General features: G+C 48.3%; 1 protein-coding gene across 2 annotated transcripts in view; it reads right to left on the reverse strand.

The window, feature by feature from the left end:
• Window positions 1-14,239, reverse strand: part of RPH3AL (rabphilin 3A like (without C2 domains)) — a 42,526-nt gene that overhangs the window by 15,012 nt on the left and 13,275 nt on the right. For both annotated transcript variants that reach the window (XM_081890628.1, XM_081890627.1), the window contains exons 4-5: window positions 10,386-10,515; window positions 3,389-3,475 (exon numbers count right to left, since the gene is read on the reverse strand). In XM_081890628.1, coding sequence (XP_081746754.1) covers window positions 3,389-3,475; window positions 10,386-10,515 — 217 coding nt within the window. The remainder of the gene's footprint in view (window positions 1-3,388; window positions 3,476-10,385; window positions 10,516-14,239) is intronic.

Below are 14,239 nucleotides of genomic sequence, written 5' to 3' on the forward strand. Positions count from 1 at the left end.
CAGTAGTTTCCTTGGCCACCAACAGGCGGCGCTGCAATCTACAAAGTGATAACAGTCTTCTGAGAGTTGCTGAGCCACTGCAACAGCATTGGAGGGTGAGGAGAAAGAAGGCGGAAGAGGGAGACTGAGGTGGGCAGTCTAGGCAGACTGTGGAGGAGCAACTCTAAGGGCAGGGAGGACGGTTTGGCAAGGGGGTGGAAGCAGGTGGGGTTGGTGATCGAAGCAAGCATGGGCACAGCTCCAGGTAATTTTATACATTCTCTCTCTCATTACAGCTTGCTAACAGATGTCATATGGGCTCAGGCCCATTTGGTTAGCATGTAGAACACGCACACCATTATTAATGAGGCTGCACAGAATTGTACCCCCCCCCAAAGAAAAAGTCAGGCGGCAGCAGGATAAACGAGGCAAGTGGGGAAATTAAACAAGCACCCCGGTCCTTTTCATTATGCACCAGCAGAACTTTGCAATTATATCCTTTGGACCAATCTGTCTTGGCTCCACGACACGACTGCCTTGCAGAGCGGCAGGGATCGGTGGGTGGGAAGAGGCTGATTTCCTAAACCCAGGTAAAGCAAGTCCACATACTGCACCTTCTCATGTAGAAGACATCAGACATTCAGAGAAATCCAGTTCAGTTTAATTCCGAAACGCGAATTTACTTAATCCGCACGCCCTGAAACAAGCATGTGAACTGAAACACAGCCAGCCTATGGAATTTGCACTCCTGTGGATTTTGAAATGCTGCTGTCTGGCCAAGTCAAGGTGTGCAAAAAATAATGCATTTGCCAGGGTAAAACATGCATAAAATGGCACATTGTGATTATCATTAGAATTAATTTATAAAAATATTTATCTACCACTATGCCATCAAAAAATGGATGCTTTTGAATTCTGGTGCTGGAGGAGACTCTTGAGAGTCCCATGGAATGCAAGAAGATCAAACCTCTCCATTCTTAAGAAAATCAGCCCTGAGTGCTCACAGGAAGGACAGATCCTGAAGCTGAGGCTCCAAGACTTTGGCCACCTCATGAGAAGAGAAGACTCCCTGGAAAAGACCCTGATGTTGGGAAAGATGGAGGGCACAAGGAGAAGGGGACGACAGAGGACGAGATGGTTGGGTGGTGTTCTCGAAGCTACAAACATGAGTCTGACCAAACTGCGGGAGGCAGTGGAAGACAGGAGTGCCTGGCGTGCTCTGGTCCAGGGGGTCACGAAGAGGCAGACACGACTAAACGACTCAACAACAACATGCCATAAAAGGATATCAAAGTGGTTTACAGCAATAAAGCTTGAGACCGTACAATAAAAACCACAAAAAAGTTAAAAGCAGATATCAATTAACAATTGTTTATTATTAGAAACACAGAGTTGGTAGGGACAATGAGGGTCATCTAGTCCAGTCTTTCCCAACCTTGGGTCTCCAGCTGATTTTGGACTACAACTCCCATCATCCCTAGCTAGCAAGGGCAGTGTTTAGGGATGATGGGAATTGTAGTTCAAATACAGCTGGAGACCCAAGGTTGGGAAACACTGATCTAGTCCAACCCCTACAATGCAATAATCTTTCAGACTTGAACCCACAACCCTGATATTAAGAGTCTGATGTTGTTGCTGTTGTTGTTGTTGTTACCCACCCTTGCTTTACCAAAAGTGGATATTAGGGCAAAACTGAATGACAAACATGCCTATTAAGAGAAACTCACACTAAATTGCTGAATTTTTACAGGGGCTTTCTTTTTTACTGGAAACTGTTGCAGAAATATGGAGAGCTGAAGACTGGAAATATGACGGAAACTGAAATTGACATATCTGCCCGTCCCTAGTCTGCTGCGAGCAGGAGGTGATCAGGCTTCAAATAAATCATTCCTGGCTCTGCACAAGCCTCAAACCGGACAGATTTTTCATGTTAAAAGGCTGGTGTTTAAACAGCATTGCGTTGTCATGCTTCACAGGGGCTGAGCAAGGAACCCCATCCAAAACAGTGCCGGCCCTGTCAAGGGGTAAAGGAAGCGACTGCTTTTCCTGCATAAGGGCACCGATGAAGGAAGACATTTTGAAAACGTCTTACTCTGCTTTGATCGCTCAGCTACTTCTCATTCCTCACATTTGTATACCACCCACAGAAGGGCGGAAGGAGGCAAACATATTCTCCCCATCCTCACAACAGCCCAGCAAGGTCACTTGGGCCGAGATCAGCCAGTGAGCCATTTTCCACTTAGTCATTTTGACACTTTGGCACCCTATTTGCAAAATTTAACAATTCCAAAATACAGACGTGCTTTCACTTTCGCAAGATTGAATATATACTGCCTTCACCACTGGTAAAAAATGGTTATGTCCATGTGGAGATGGCAGTATTGAGTCAGGAGTTCCTGTGCTTCTAGCATGCACTCTTTATAAAGCTTTGAGGAGTGAGGTTTCCTCTCTAGGAGGGGAAGAAATGGAGGCAGTGAGAGATTTTACTTTCTTGGGCTCCATGATCACTGCAGATGGTGACAGCAGTCACAAAATTAAAAGACGCCTGCTTCTTGGGAGAAAAGCAATGACAAACCTAGACAGCATCTTAAAAAGCAGAGACATCACCTTGCCAACAAAGGTCCATATAGTTAAAGACATGGTTTTCCCAGTAGTGGACACGACTAAACGACTGGGAGACCAGGGTTCAAATCTCCACTTAGCCATAAAGCTCCCTTGGAGATCCTTAGGCCAGTTACAGCCTCTTGGCCTAATCTACATCGCAGGATTGTTGTGAAGATAAAAGGGGGACAGAGGGAAACCATGTTTGCCAACTTGATTTCCTTTACTTTGAGGGAAAATGAGATAAAGATATAACAATAAATAAATTAAACAAGAAAAATGAAGATTAGTTAATGGAGGAAGGGCAAATCAATAGATCCTTCACACAACGGTTAAAAAATGAAGGTGCAAGGGTCAAACCAACACTCATCTCCCTTCACAGGAAGTGTTTTGTGTGTTTTGTTCCTCACCTGCAATCTAAGTTTAATGTGGGACATTCTATTGCTGGGATAAGTCAATCTGATGCTCTCAAGATATTGACTGAGTGGGAATTTGAACCTTGGTCTCCTGGGTCCTAGTCTGACTCTCACTGCTGCACCACACCGGCTCTCAGGATACAGGATCACAGGTTTGGAAGGGACCCCTGGGCATCATCCAGACTGACCCTTCCAAACCTAAAGCATATGATACACAAGACCACCTTGGTGTGTGGATGAAGGAGGCAGGCAGAAACTAGTTTCTACTGACCCAAAACCTCGGTGGTCCTGCAAGTAATAATTTCTGCCCGCCTCTGATTATTATTGAAGTCTTCCCTGAAGAAGCAGACATTTGATACTGCAAAGCAGGAATCCTGCCAGCATAGACTCACCTCTCTCTGCTCGCTGCAAATCTTGCAGAACCAGACGGGCCGCTTCTGGGCACTCAGGGTTTCAATCCCACATTTGGTGCAGACTTTCTGGGGGGGAAAGACGACACAGGGATTGGGGTAGGAACCATTAGAAAGGCTAAAGGAGCCCACCGTCAACGCCACCCTCCCCTTGAAGGAAAGAAGCAAACAAACAACAGGGTCTAGGAGACCTGCCATTTAAATTCCCCATGGTGCACTGCTCCGTTGGGAAATGCTGAGAGCGCGCCATGGGGGCCATAACTGTCAACATTTCCCTTTTTTTAAGGGAAATTCCTATTCGGAATAAGGGAAATTCCCTTAAAAAAGGGAAACGTTGTCAGCTATGGTGGGGGCCAGTCACAAAATGGCTGCCGCGGAGAGAGGGGCTGAATACAAAATGGCTGCCACGTTGGGCATGTTGTTATGGTTGAGGTATCTTAAAAATCAGAAAAGGAGACAAAATCACAAAATTGGGTGTGGGGGGGCTTCCTATCAGGTACCAAAACGTGGCCATAGCGAGCTTTTCGCTGGTTCCAGCAAGTGCCACGTTGGCAACTCTTGCCCCGGAGCATTGTGGGAAATCAAAATGGCGGCTCCTAACCGTCTGCCACAGGTGCCAAGCTGCGCTGCTGCAATTTCCAAGCCCAACCCTGCTTGCAGGCCATAGGAGCTCAGATTGGGGAGGGTGGCTTAGCTGTTGACCAACTCTCCCCAGCCACAAGAGCGGTGGGAGGAACAAACCCACAGGGCATGAGATGGGTAAACGTTTCAAAAACAGAGAGAGAGATATGTAGCAGGCAGGTTCGGCCGGGGGATAAACAGCTGGTGCTCAATATAAAATCAATTCTCCTAATGAGGGAACGGCAATGGTCCCTCATGGTGCTGGGGGTGGCTGGAGGGGGAAGAGAATTAAGGTGCCCAATTGAACTGCAAGAGCCGCAGGTGGTCTGGCGGCCATTGATCGCCATCGAGAAGGCTGATTAACCCATTAAAAACACATACAGGTTTTCCCCGGAGAAGCTGCATAGAATTGCAGTGTCAACCATAGCTGTCAACTTTTCCCTTTTCTTGCGAGGAATCCTATTCGAAATAGGGGAATTTCCCTTTTAAAAAGGGAAACATTGACAGCTATGAGCCCAACCCCTGCAATGCGGGAATCACAGCTTGAGAAACCCTGACAGAGGATGTCCATTCCACTGTTCTTCCTAAAGTTTAGTGGAAATCTCCTTCCTTGTAATTTAAATCCATTGGTTCAGAGCAGGGGTCAGCAAACTTTTTCAGCAGGGGGCTGGTCCACCGTCCCTCAGACCTTATGGGGGGCTGGACTATATTTTGAAAAGGAAAAAAAATGAACGAATTCCTATGCCCCACAAATAACCCAGAGATGCATTTAAAATAAAAGGACACATTCTACTCATGTCAAAACATGCTGATTCCCAGACCGTCTGCGGGCCGGATTGAGAAGGCGATTGGGCCGGATCCAGACCCCAGGCCTTAGGTTGCCTACCCATAGTTCAGGCCCTACTCTCTGGAGCAGGAGAAAACAAGCTTGCTCCGTCTTCCATGAGACAGCTCTTTAGATACTGGAAGATGACTCTCCTATCTCCTCTCAGCCTCCTCTTGCGCAGGCTAAAAAATACTCAACTCCCTTGTTCTTAAGAGAAAGGGTGAAGAACGTCCGGCTTGAAGCCTTCTAGTCCTCTTTATCACGCCCTTGGCACACTTGAGAAGCCCCTCCCCTTCTTCTCAGGCCACGCCCCCCACTGGTCCCGATCCCCGCTCTCCTCGAGTGTTTTCGCCTGGCTGAAAATGCCTGTTCCTTGCCTGGAAGAGAGGGGGCACATGAGGAATATCCAAGGCCACTCCTACTCAGAGTAGGCTCATTGAAATTATGGACATGGCCAACTTCGGCCCATTCAATGGGTCTACTCTGAGTAGGAATCTCATCAGCTGCACCACTGTGTGTTTTAACATTTACGTTTATTACTCTGCTCACTTTTGCCTCTGGCAGGCGGCCCCCAGGAGGTTACGAGGAAGGGGACGTGGCCCTCAAGACTGAAAAAAAGTCCCCCACTCCTGCCCTGTGCTAGACCCAAACATGAGAAGTCCAGGATTTCTCTCTTACTTTAGGGGAGGAATAAATCGCTGCTGTTTCGCTGCTGTTTCTCTCCCTGCGGGGATTCAAGTCTACAGCTTAGGCCTGTAACAGTCAAGTGCTGCCCCCTGGTGGGCAGCTGTGGAATTCTAGAAGCCCTCAACGTAAGAAATTCCCTCCTGCTTTTCAGCCATATCACTCAGGAAACAAAAACCGTTTTGCTTCGCTTTGGCTCGCAAGCGGAGGAGGAGAAAAGGGTTAGAGAGTTTTGCAAGGTGGGGGTTATTTACAGGTACTTTAAAGAATACTAAGAAGAAAGAAGGATCTCCTCAAATCCTCACAAAATTCTTAATTTTGACATGTGGAGAATAAATCCCCATCTTTCAGCAGAAAGAAGGAACAGCCACCAAGCTGCAGCCCTTCTTTGTGAACCAAAGCAAGTTTCCAGACCTCATGGTTCTAAGTCAGGGGTCAGTAACCTTTTCCATCCCTCAGAACATGTGGTGGGCCAGGCTCAGGGCAGCTAACGACGAATTTAAAACACTTAATTATAAAAGCAGCATAAAACACAGTATAAAAACATGAATAACAATAAAATTCAAAAATCAGTTTAGGGGAAATAAGCTTTAGATAACCCCCAGGGCTAGCTGGCTGAATTGGTCCTACTTGGGCCAGCGAGGAGGCCAGGGGAGAATTAGCTGTGGGGTCTCAGAGCAGGTGATCTTCATAAAAGGGGAGGGGGCGGGTAGAGAAGGGAAATAAAAGATCAGGAGGGAATTCAAATTAAAGGCCAGGCAGAATAGCTTTGTCTTACAGACCCAACAGAAGGAGGTTAAATCCTGAAGGGCCCTGGTCTCATGGGACAGAGCATTCCACCAGGTTGGAGTCATCACTGAAAAGGCCCCGGCCCTGGTGGAGGATAGTCTGACTTCCTTAGGGCCTGGGACCTCTAAACTATGGTTATTCATGGACCTTAAGGTCCTCTGCGGGGCAGACCAAGAGAGGCGGTCCCGTAAATACGAGGGCCCTAAGCCACAAAGCTGAACAGTTAGGTTCCTGCTAACCACAGTTGGTCGGTGTTTCCACCAACCATGGTTTGAAGGTAACAATCTTCCGTTAGCAGTTCTTGCAAGTCATCCACATTGAAAGCAGGGTTCCCCAGACTTGGGACTCCGGCTGTTTTTGGACTAGAACTCCCATCCTCCCTAGCTAGCAGGACCAGTGGTCAGGGATGATGGGAACTGTAGTCCAAAAACAGCTGAAGACCCAAGTTTGGGAAATCCTTATTTAAAGCATGCAGCTCCCCCCGCCATGAAGTATAGTTTGTTAAGTGTGCCAGGTACTGTAGCTCTGAAAGGTAGGCTACAGTTCCCACGATGATTTGGAGGGGGGAAATGTGCTTTCAAATGTGCTATCAATGACTTGGATGATGGACTCAAGGGCATCCTGATCAAATTTGCAGATGACACCAAACTGGGAGGGGTGGCTAACACCCCAGAGGACAGGATCACACTTCAAAACGACCTTGACAGATTAGAGAACTGGGCCAAAACAAACAAGATGAATTTTAACAGGGAGAAATGTAAAGTATTGCACTTGGGCAAAAAAATTGAGAAGCACAAATACAAGATGGGTGACACCTGGCTTGAGAGCAGTACATGTGAAAAGATCTAGGAGTCTTGGTTGACCACAAACTTGACATGAGCCAACAGTGTGACGCGGCAGCTAAAAAAGCCAATGCAATTCTGGGCTGCATCAATAGGAGTATAGCATCTAGATCAAGGGAAGTAATAGTGCCACTGTATTCTGCTCTGGTCAGACCTCACCTGGAGTACTGTGTCCAGTTCTGGGCACCACAGTTCAAGAAGGACACTGACAAACTGGAACGTGTCCAGAGGAGGGCAACCAAAATGGTCAAAGGCCTGGAAACGATGGCTTATGAGGCTAAGGGAGCTGGGCATGTTTAGCCTGGAGAGGAGGAGGTTAAGGGGTGATATGATGGCCATGTTCAAATATATAAAAGGATGTCACATAGAGGAGGGAGAAAGGTTGTTTTCTGCTGCTCCAGAGAAGCGGACACGGAGCAATGGTTCCAAACTACAAGAAAGAAGATTCCACCTAAACATTAGGAAGAACTTCCTGAAAGTAAGAGCTGTTTGACAGTGGAATTTGCTGCCAAGGAGTGTGGTGGAGTCTCCTTCTTTGGAAGTCTTTAAGCAGAGGCTTGACAACCATATGTCAGGAGTGCTCTGATGGTGTTTCCTGCTTGGCAGGGGGTTGGACTCGATGGCCCTTGTGGTCTCTTCCAACTCTATGATTCTATGATTCAAAGGTTTGGTGTAGGTTCTACCTGAGGCAATACCTCTTCCTTCCTCATTCCTTCCCACCCCTGCCTTCTCCCACTAAACTGACTATTTGGGGTGGCGGAGGAGAGCAAAAGAATTAAAAATGAAATAAAAAGAGAGTAGTGGCTTAGCTTGGTAACCCAGCCAGCTATATTTGCCCCCTGCCTTAGAATATCACAAATTGAAAAAAGAAGCGAGATATTTTAAAAATAAAATAAAAAATCAGCTCCCTGCGGAAACTATTTTGCAGACAGTGAGCTGTCGTTTCAACATCACCTCCCTTGGTAATTTAAAAGCACTTAAATGCTTTCTCCGTGCCGTCAGGCGTGAAGGAAGCCTTGCTCTTCGCAAACTAAATGGGGTTTCAGATGGGAAAGCAGCGAAGCGGGATGGGAAAGGAAAATTGTGGACTTTAGATTGGTGGGGGGTGGGAAAGAGGAAGCCCCCAAACCTATAACCTTGCCAAGCCCAGCCCAGAGGGCTATACTTAACGGGTGGCCGCAATCCGTTTTCACGCAAGGCTGGGTGTTGCTTTTTCCTCGCACGGAAAGTGCACGAGAGGCAAACTCCGTTGAAATTTGATGCGAGGAAAGAGCAGCTTATTGGGTGCACGTTTACACACTCTGCCAGAGTTCCCGAGTCGACCTTCCTTTGTTTTACAAGGTTTTCAAAAGGTTGCTTCGAAAGATAAATATCTTCGCTGGCTGCCCATCAACTACCAAGCCACGCTGAGAGCGCTGGAAGAGTCTGCAGGATTGGGCCAATGGCCCATCTAGGCCAGCATTTTAAATTGGATTTTAACCTGTATTTAAAATTTTTCTTTTTCTTTTTTCTTATTATGTTTTTACTGAAATTTTATTGATGTTAGCCGCCCTGAGCCTGGCACTGGCCGGGGAGGGCAGGGTATAAATTATTATTATTATTATTATTATTATTATTATTATTATTATTATTATTATTAAAACTGACTTCATTCTTCTAAAATGCAGGTTTTCACCTTCTTTGGATTCATTGAGATGTTTTGCAAATCCTTCTCCCTCTCTCTCTTCCCCCAGCTTTCAAGCTGCCCCCCCAAAATGGTAAAAATGTGTGTCTGTTGGAAGTTGCTCTGAACGCAGCTCACTATGGAAAGGCAGAATACAGTACAAACAAACTTGATCAACCCAAAGCACAGCAGAGAGCATCAGTGATAAAGGCTTAAGAAGAACAGAGGAAGGAGTGTTGGGTGTGTTTCACCAGGAAAAGAAAACCGAGAGGAGATCTGATAGTCATCTTCATATATTTGAAGGGCTTGCCCCGTGGAAGATGGAACAAGCTTCTATCTGCTGCTCCTGAGGGGCAGGACCCGAACTGAAGGCTTCAAGTTATACAAAAGGAGATTCCAACTAGTTACCTACCTGCCAGCGGACTGTCTTACCAGAGTGGTACATGCTCTGGTTATCTCCTGCTTTGACTACTGCAATGTGATCTACGTAGGGCTACCTTTGAAAGTGACTTGGAAACTACAATTAATCCAGAATGCGGCAGCTAGACTGGTGACTGGGAGCAGCCGCGTGAAACCATATATAACACCGGTCTTGAACGACCTACATTGGCTCCCAGTACGTTTCCAAGGACAATTCAAAGTGTTGGTGCTGACCTTTAAAGCCCTAAACGGCCTCGGTCCTGTATACTTGAAGGAGCATCTCCACCCCCATCGTTCTGCCCGGACACTGAGCGCCAGCTCCGAGGGCCTTCTGGGGGTTCCCTCACTGCAAGAATCGAAGTTACAGGGAACCAGACAGAGGGCCTTCTCGGTAGTGGCGCCTGCCCTGTGGAACACCCTCCTATCAGATGTCAAGGAAATAAGCAACTATCTGATTTTGAGAAAACATCTGAAGGCAGCCCTGTTTAGGGAAGTTTTTAATGTTTGATGTTTTATCGCATTTTTAATATTTTGTTGGAAACAGCCCAAAGTGGCTGGGGAAACCCAGCCGGATGGGCGGGGTAAAGGTAAAGGTAAAGGGACCCCTGACAATTAAGTCCAGTCGCAGACGACTCTGGGGTTGTGGCGCTCATCTCGCTTTATTGGCCGAGGGAGCCGGCATACAGCTTCTGGGTCATGTGGCCAGCATGACTAAGCCGCTTCTGGCGAACCAGAGCAGCGCACACAAATGCCGTTTACCTTCCCGCCGGAGTGGTACCTATTTATCTACTTGCACCTGAAGTGCTTTCGAACTGCTAGGTTGGCAGGAGCAGGGACCGAGCAACGGGAGCTCACCCCATCGTGGGGATTCGAACCACCGACCTTCTGATCGGCAAGCCCTAGGCAATGTGGTTTAACCCACAGCGCCACCCACGTCCCATATAAATAATAAATTATTATTTTTATTAGGAAGAACTTCCTGATGGAAAGAGCTGTTTGACAGAGGAATGGACTCCTTTGGGAGGTGATGGGCTCTTCTTCCCTGAAGGTTTTTAAACAGAGGTTTGGTGGCCACCTGTTAGGGACTCTTGCAGCGGGACTAGGTGATGCTTCCGCAGGTACCAGCAATCTCACCTTTTTGCAGTCTTGGCAAAAGACGGCCGTGCTCCCCAGCAGCCCCAGAGCCTCCCCGCAGAGCAGACACTGAGATAAGCCGTTGCCCATCACGTTCTTCCGCATGTTCTCTAGCCGCTCCACCAGGCGCCTGAAAAACAAGAGCCTCCGTCAGGCTGCTGTCACAAGGCAGGGATTTCCAGCGGATTCGTGACCCCACACATAGGGAGCTGCCTTAGAGCTCCTCCCCCACTGCAAATGAAGCAAGATTCTAGTCCTCATGGTTGCGAATTAAAGGCAGATTCAATTAGAAACACAGTATGCTGCCTTCTGCTGAGCCAGACCATTGGTTCATCCAACTCAGTAGTGTCTGCACTGGTTGGCAGCCGCTCTCCAGGATTTCAGGCAGGCAGTTTCTCTGGCCCTACCTGGAGATAGAATCCTAGAATTTTAAGAGTCAGAAGGGACCCTGAGGATCATTTAGTCCAACCCCCTGCAATGCAGGAATTTGTCGCTGTCCGATACGGATATCGAACCTGCAACATTGGCGTTATCAGCACCATGCTGGGATTGAACCTGGGATGTTCTGCTATGATGGGCAAATCCGTCATTTTGGACTAACTCAGTTTGTCATTTCCCCCACTCCTCCTCATTTCCATGGCAATTTGTGAATTCGCCCCCCCCCCCACAAGTCCTTGCAGAAGTTTCAACCAGCCTTTTAAAGTGGGTATTTCTCCCAATATACAAAACTGAGCAAAGCAATTTCCCCTAGCATAGCACATTTTTTCAATGCTATTTTCATTTTAATGCACACTTTTGTCCTAATTTGCATGTTTATTGTCCTCACGTTTGGGTTGGAGAGCCACGCTGCAAAATCCAGAGAACAGCGGGTTTCAAAAGGCTCACTGTGCTTCAGTTCATGTATTGTTTCAGAAAGTGCGAGTCAAGCACGTCCGCTGTAAAATGCAAACGGAACTGAATTCCTCCCCCTCTTCGCTACCTTCACCCACAGCAAAATCCCCACCACGCTGTTCTGTGACCATGGTGGAATCCAGCTCAATATCGGCCATGCTCCAGTGGCAGTGAGTTCCACAGCTGTAAGAACATTCCTTCTGCATCATCCTTGACAGCCTTGCCATGTGGCTCTTAACCTATTATTTTATTTACTGCATAAAAATTATGTATCATTTGTTTTCGTTTTTAAAAAAACCAAAGCGATGATTGTTAAAAAACATTTAAAACGTTCAGGTCTTTAAAACCAGCAATAAATTTAAAATGCATCGGCATTCTAGTTACCCAAGTGGGCCTGTCCAGACAAAAATGTTTATAGCAAACCAAATTCTGCCATTTCCTTCAGGTCACACTCTAGCACCGGGGCAGGGGAGCCTCAGGCCCCAGTGGGACTGGATGTGGCCCTCCATACTTTTCTATCTGGCCCTCAGATCTCTCTGAAGCCATGCCGCTTCTCCCCAACCCATTCCTCTCACCAATCCTGCCTTAAGTGTTTTTGAGGGGCTGACATTATGGAATTCTGATAAACCTCACGCTTGCCTGGACGGCAGAGAATTTTCCCAGGGGCCAGGCAAAGAGTCCCAGAGGGCCACCCACATGGCCCCTGGGCTCCAGCCTTCCCCGTCCCTGCTATAAGCCATCACAACAGTCGCCCAACCCTAGAAGGGATTTTTAAATCACCGACAATTTTACAGCTCACCTTGCCCAGGCTGGGAGGAAACCCAAACTCTGCTTATTTCGCCCAGATTCCTCTGCTTGTTTTTTTCTTTCTTCCCCTCACCACATGCCTTTTTAAAAGAAAGGTTTCCAAATCCACTGGGCTCAGAGATTTGTGACTCAGAAAAACAGGAATCTGCTGGGCCCAGAAACGCACGGTTGAGAAGATCAGAAAATATCTCCAGTTGGAAGGCATAAACAACCAAATGAAGGGGTTTTCGGAGCGGGAGGAGGTAAGGGGGCTTTGTCGTCAATGAGCTAATAACTCCAGCTAAGAAACTGTTCAGCTGGTATTTGCCAAGGGAGATGGCCTACGCCAGTTCATCACCTCAGGCAAAAAAAAAACCCCACTTCCCAGGGAATTGCGGGGTAATGAAGGGAAAGATGTCGAGAAACAACAGTGGCGTGTTGGCTGTGCCGTGCTGACTGGAGCGCTGAGCCCAGCGTGCTCTAAAGATCTTTCGACAACAGGCCTCACAGCGTCCAGCTATTAAGGCCTCATTTGCTTCGGGAAATGCCAGCCAGGCAGCAGCGGTTCTGAAAACGGCAACCGCAGGACCTTTTCCTTTTCAAAAAGCAGAGCATTAAGACCGCCACCAGCTAATGGGTCTCTTCAATCAGCTCTGCGAGGTGGAGGAAGAAGCCGTTTCTGGGCTGGGCTGCCCATTTTACAGCATGGCGAGGAGCGAGGGGATGCTTTTTCAGCCCCATAGGAAGGGCCGTCTTACCCATAGGCACAAGGGGTGCAGGGCACCCAGGCGCCGGGCGCTTGGGACGCCAGGCTGAGAGTCCGGGGCCCGAGAGTTGAGACAGGGGGAGAGCTCTGTGTCGTGAGTTTGGGGGCAACTGAGCCAGCGAGATGCTGAGGCAAAAGGCCAGCTGGCTCTGCCCTCCTGTGCGCCTGGGATTGGGCAACCAGAGGGGGGGCATCGGGCAGATCTCTGCATCCCGGCGCACTTATGCTTAAGACAGCCCTGCCCATAGGGCAACCTTCCCGGAGCCACTGGCAAAACCTGGGTGAGACCCTACCTGCCCACAGACTTTCTTGCCAGAGTGGTGCATGCTCTGGTTATCTCCCGCCTGGACCACTGCAATGCGCTCTACTTGGGGCTACCTTTGAAGGTGACTCGGAAACTGCAATTAATCCAGAATGTGGCAGCTAGACTGGTGACTGGGAGTGGCCGCCGAGACCATATAACACCGGTCCTGAAAGATCTTCATTGGCTCCCAGTATGTTTCCGAGCACAATTCAAAGTGTTGGTGCTGACCTTCAGAGCCCTAAACGGCCTCGGCCCAGTAGACCTGAAGGAGCGTCTCCACCCCCATCGTCCAGCCCAGACACTGAGGTCCAGTTCCAAGGAGGGACTTTTGGCGGTTCCCTCGCTGCGAGAAATGAGGTTACAGGGAACCAGGCAGAGGGCCTTCTCGGTAGTGGCGCCTGCCCTGTGGAACGCCCTCCCAGCAGACGTCAAGGCAATAAACAACTATTTTACTTTTAAAAGACAACTGAAGACGGCCCTGTTTAGGGAAGTTTTTAATGTCTGGTGCTGTATTGTTTTTAATATTCGGTTGGAAGCCGCCCAGAGTGGCTGAGGAAACCCAGCCAGATGGGCGGGGTATAAATAATAAATTTATGATGATGATGATGATGATGATGATGATGGAGCAATGGTGGTCACTTTTGCCTCTGTCCATCAAGGCAAGTAAAAGGTGTTACCAGAGTTCAGGGACACATCCCAGCCAGGCAGAAACCCTTGAGAGGGGTGTGAATCAGGGCTGGTGGGAGGCGTGGCCTGGAGAAAAGGGGGTGTGGCTGAGGAGAGGGGGTGTGGCCAGGGCAGAGCTGCAAGGACCTGGAGAGACCAAGGATTGAGGCCAAGGTCTTCTGAATGCCAACATGCGCAGATAGATATATCTATTTATCTGATGAGGCAGCTGCAAAGGGGAAGACACCAAAGGGATTTGTCCCTTTGGGGTTTTCACTTCGGGGTGTGATGAGGGCAAGGGCACCCACCTTGGGGCAAGCGTTCGTGGATGGGCTTGCTACGAGGTGAGCGGCTGGAGCAACCGGTTGAGGGCAGAATGTGGAACAAGCTGGGTTATGTGAGATCCAGAACGCTCCAGAGCCAAGCATGACTGCAGCTTAA

Source organism: Podarcis melisellensis (genome assembly GCF_964234715.1).
Source record: "Podarcis melisellensis genome assembly, chromosome: 15".
NCBI lineage: Eukaryota > Metazoa > Chordata > Lepidosauria > Squamata > Lacertidae > Podarcis > Podarcis melisellensis.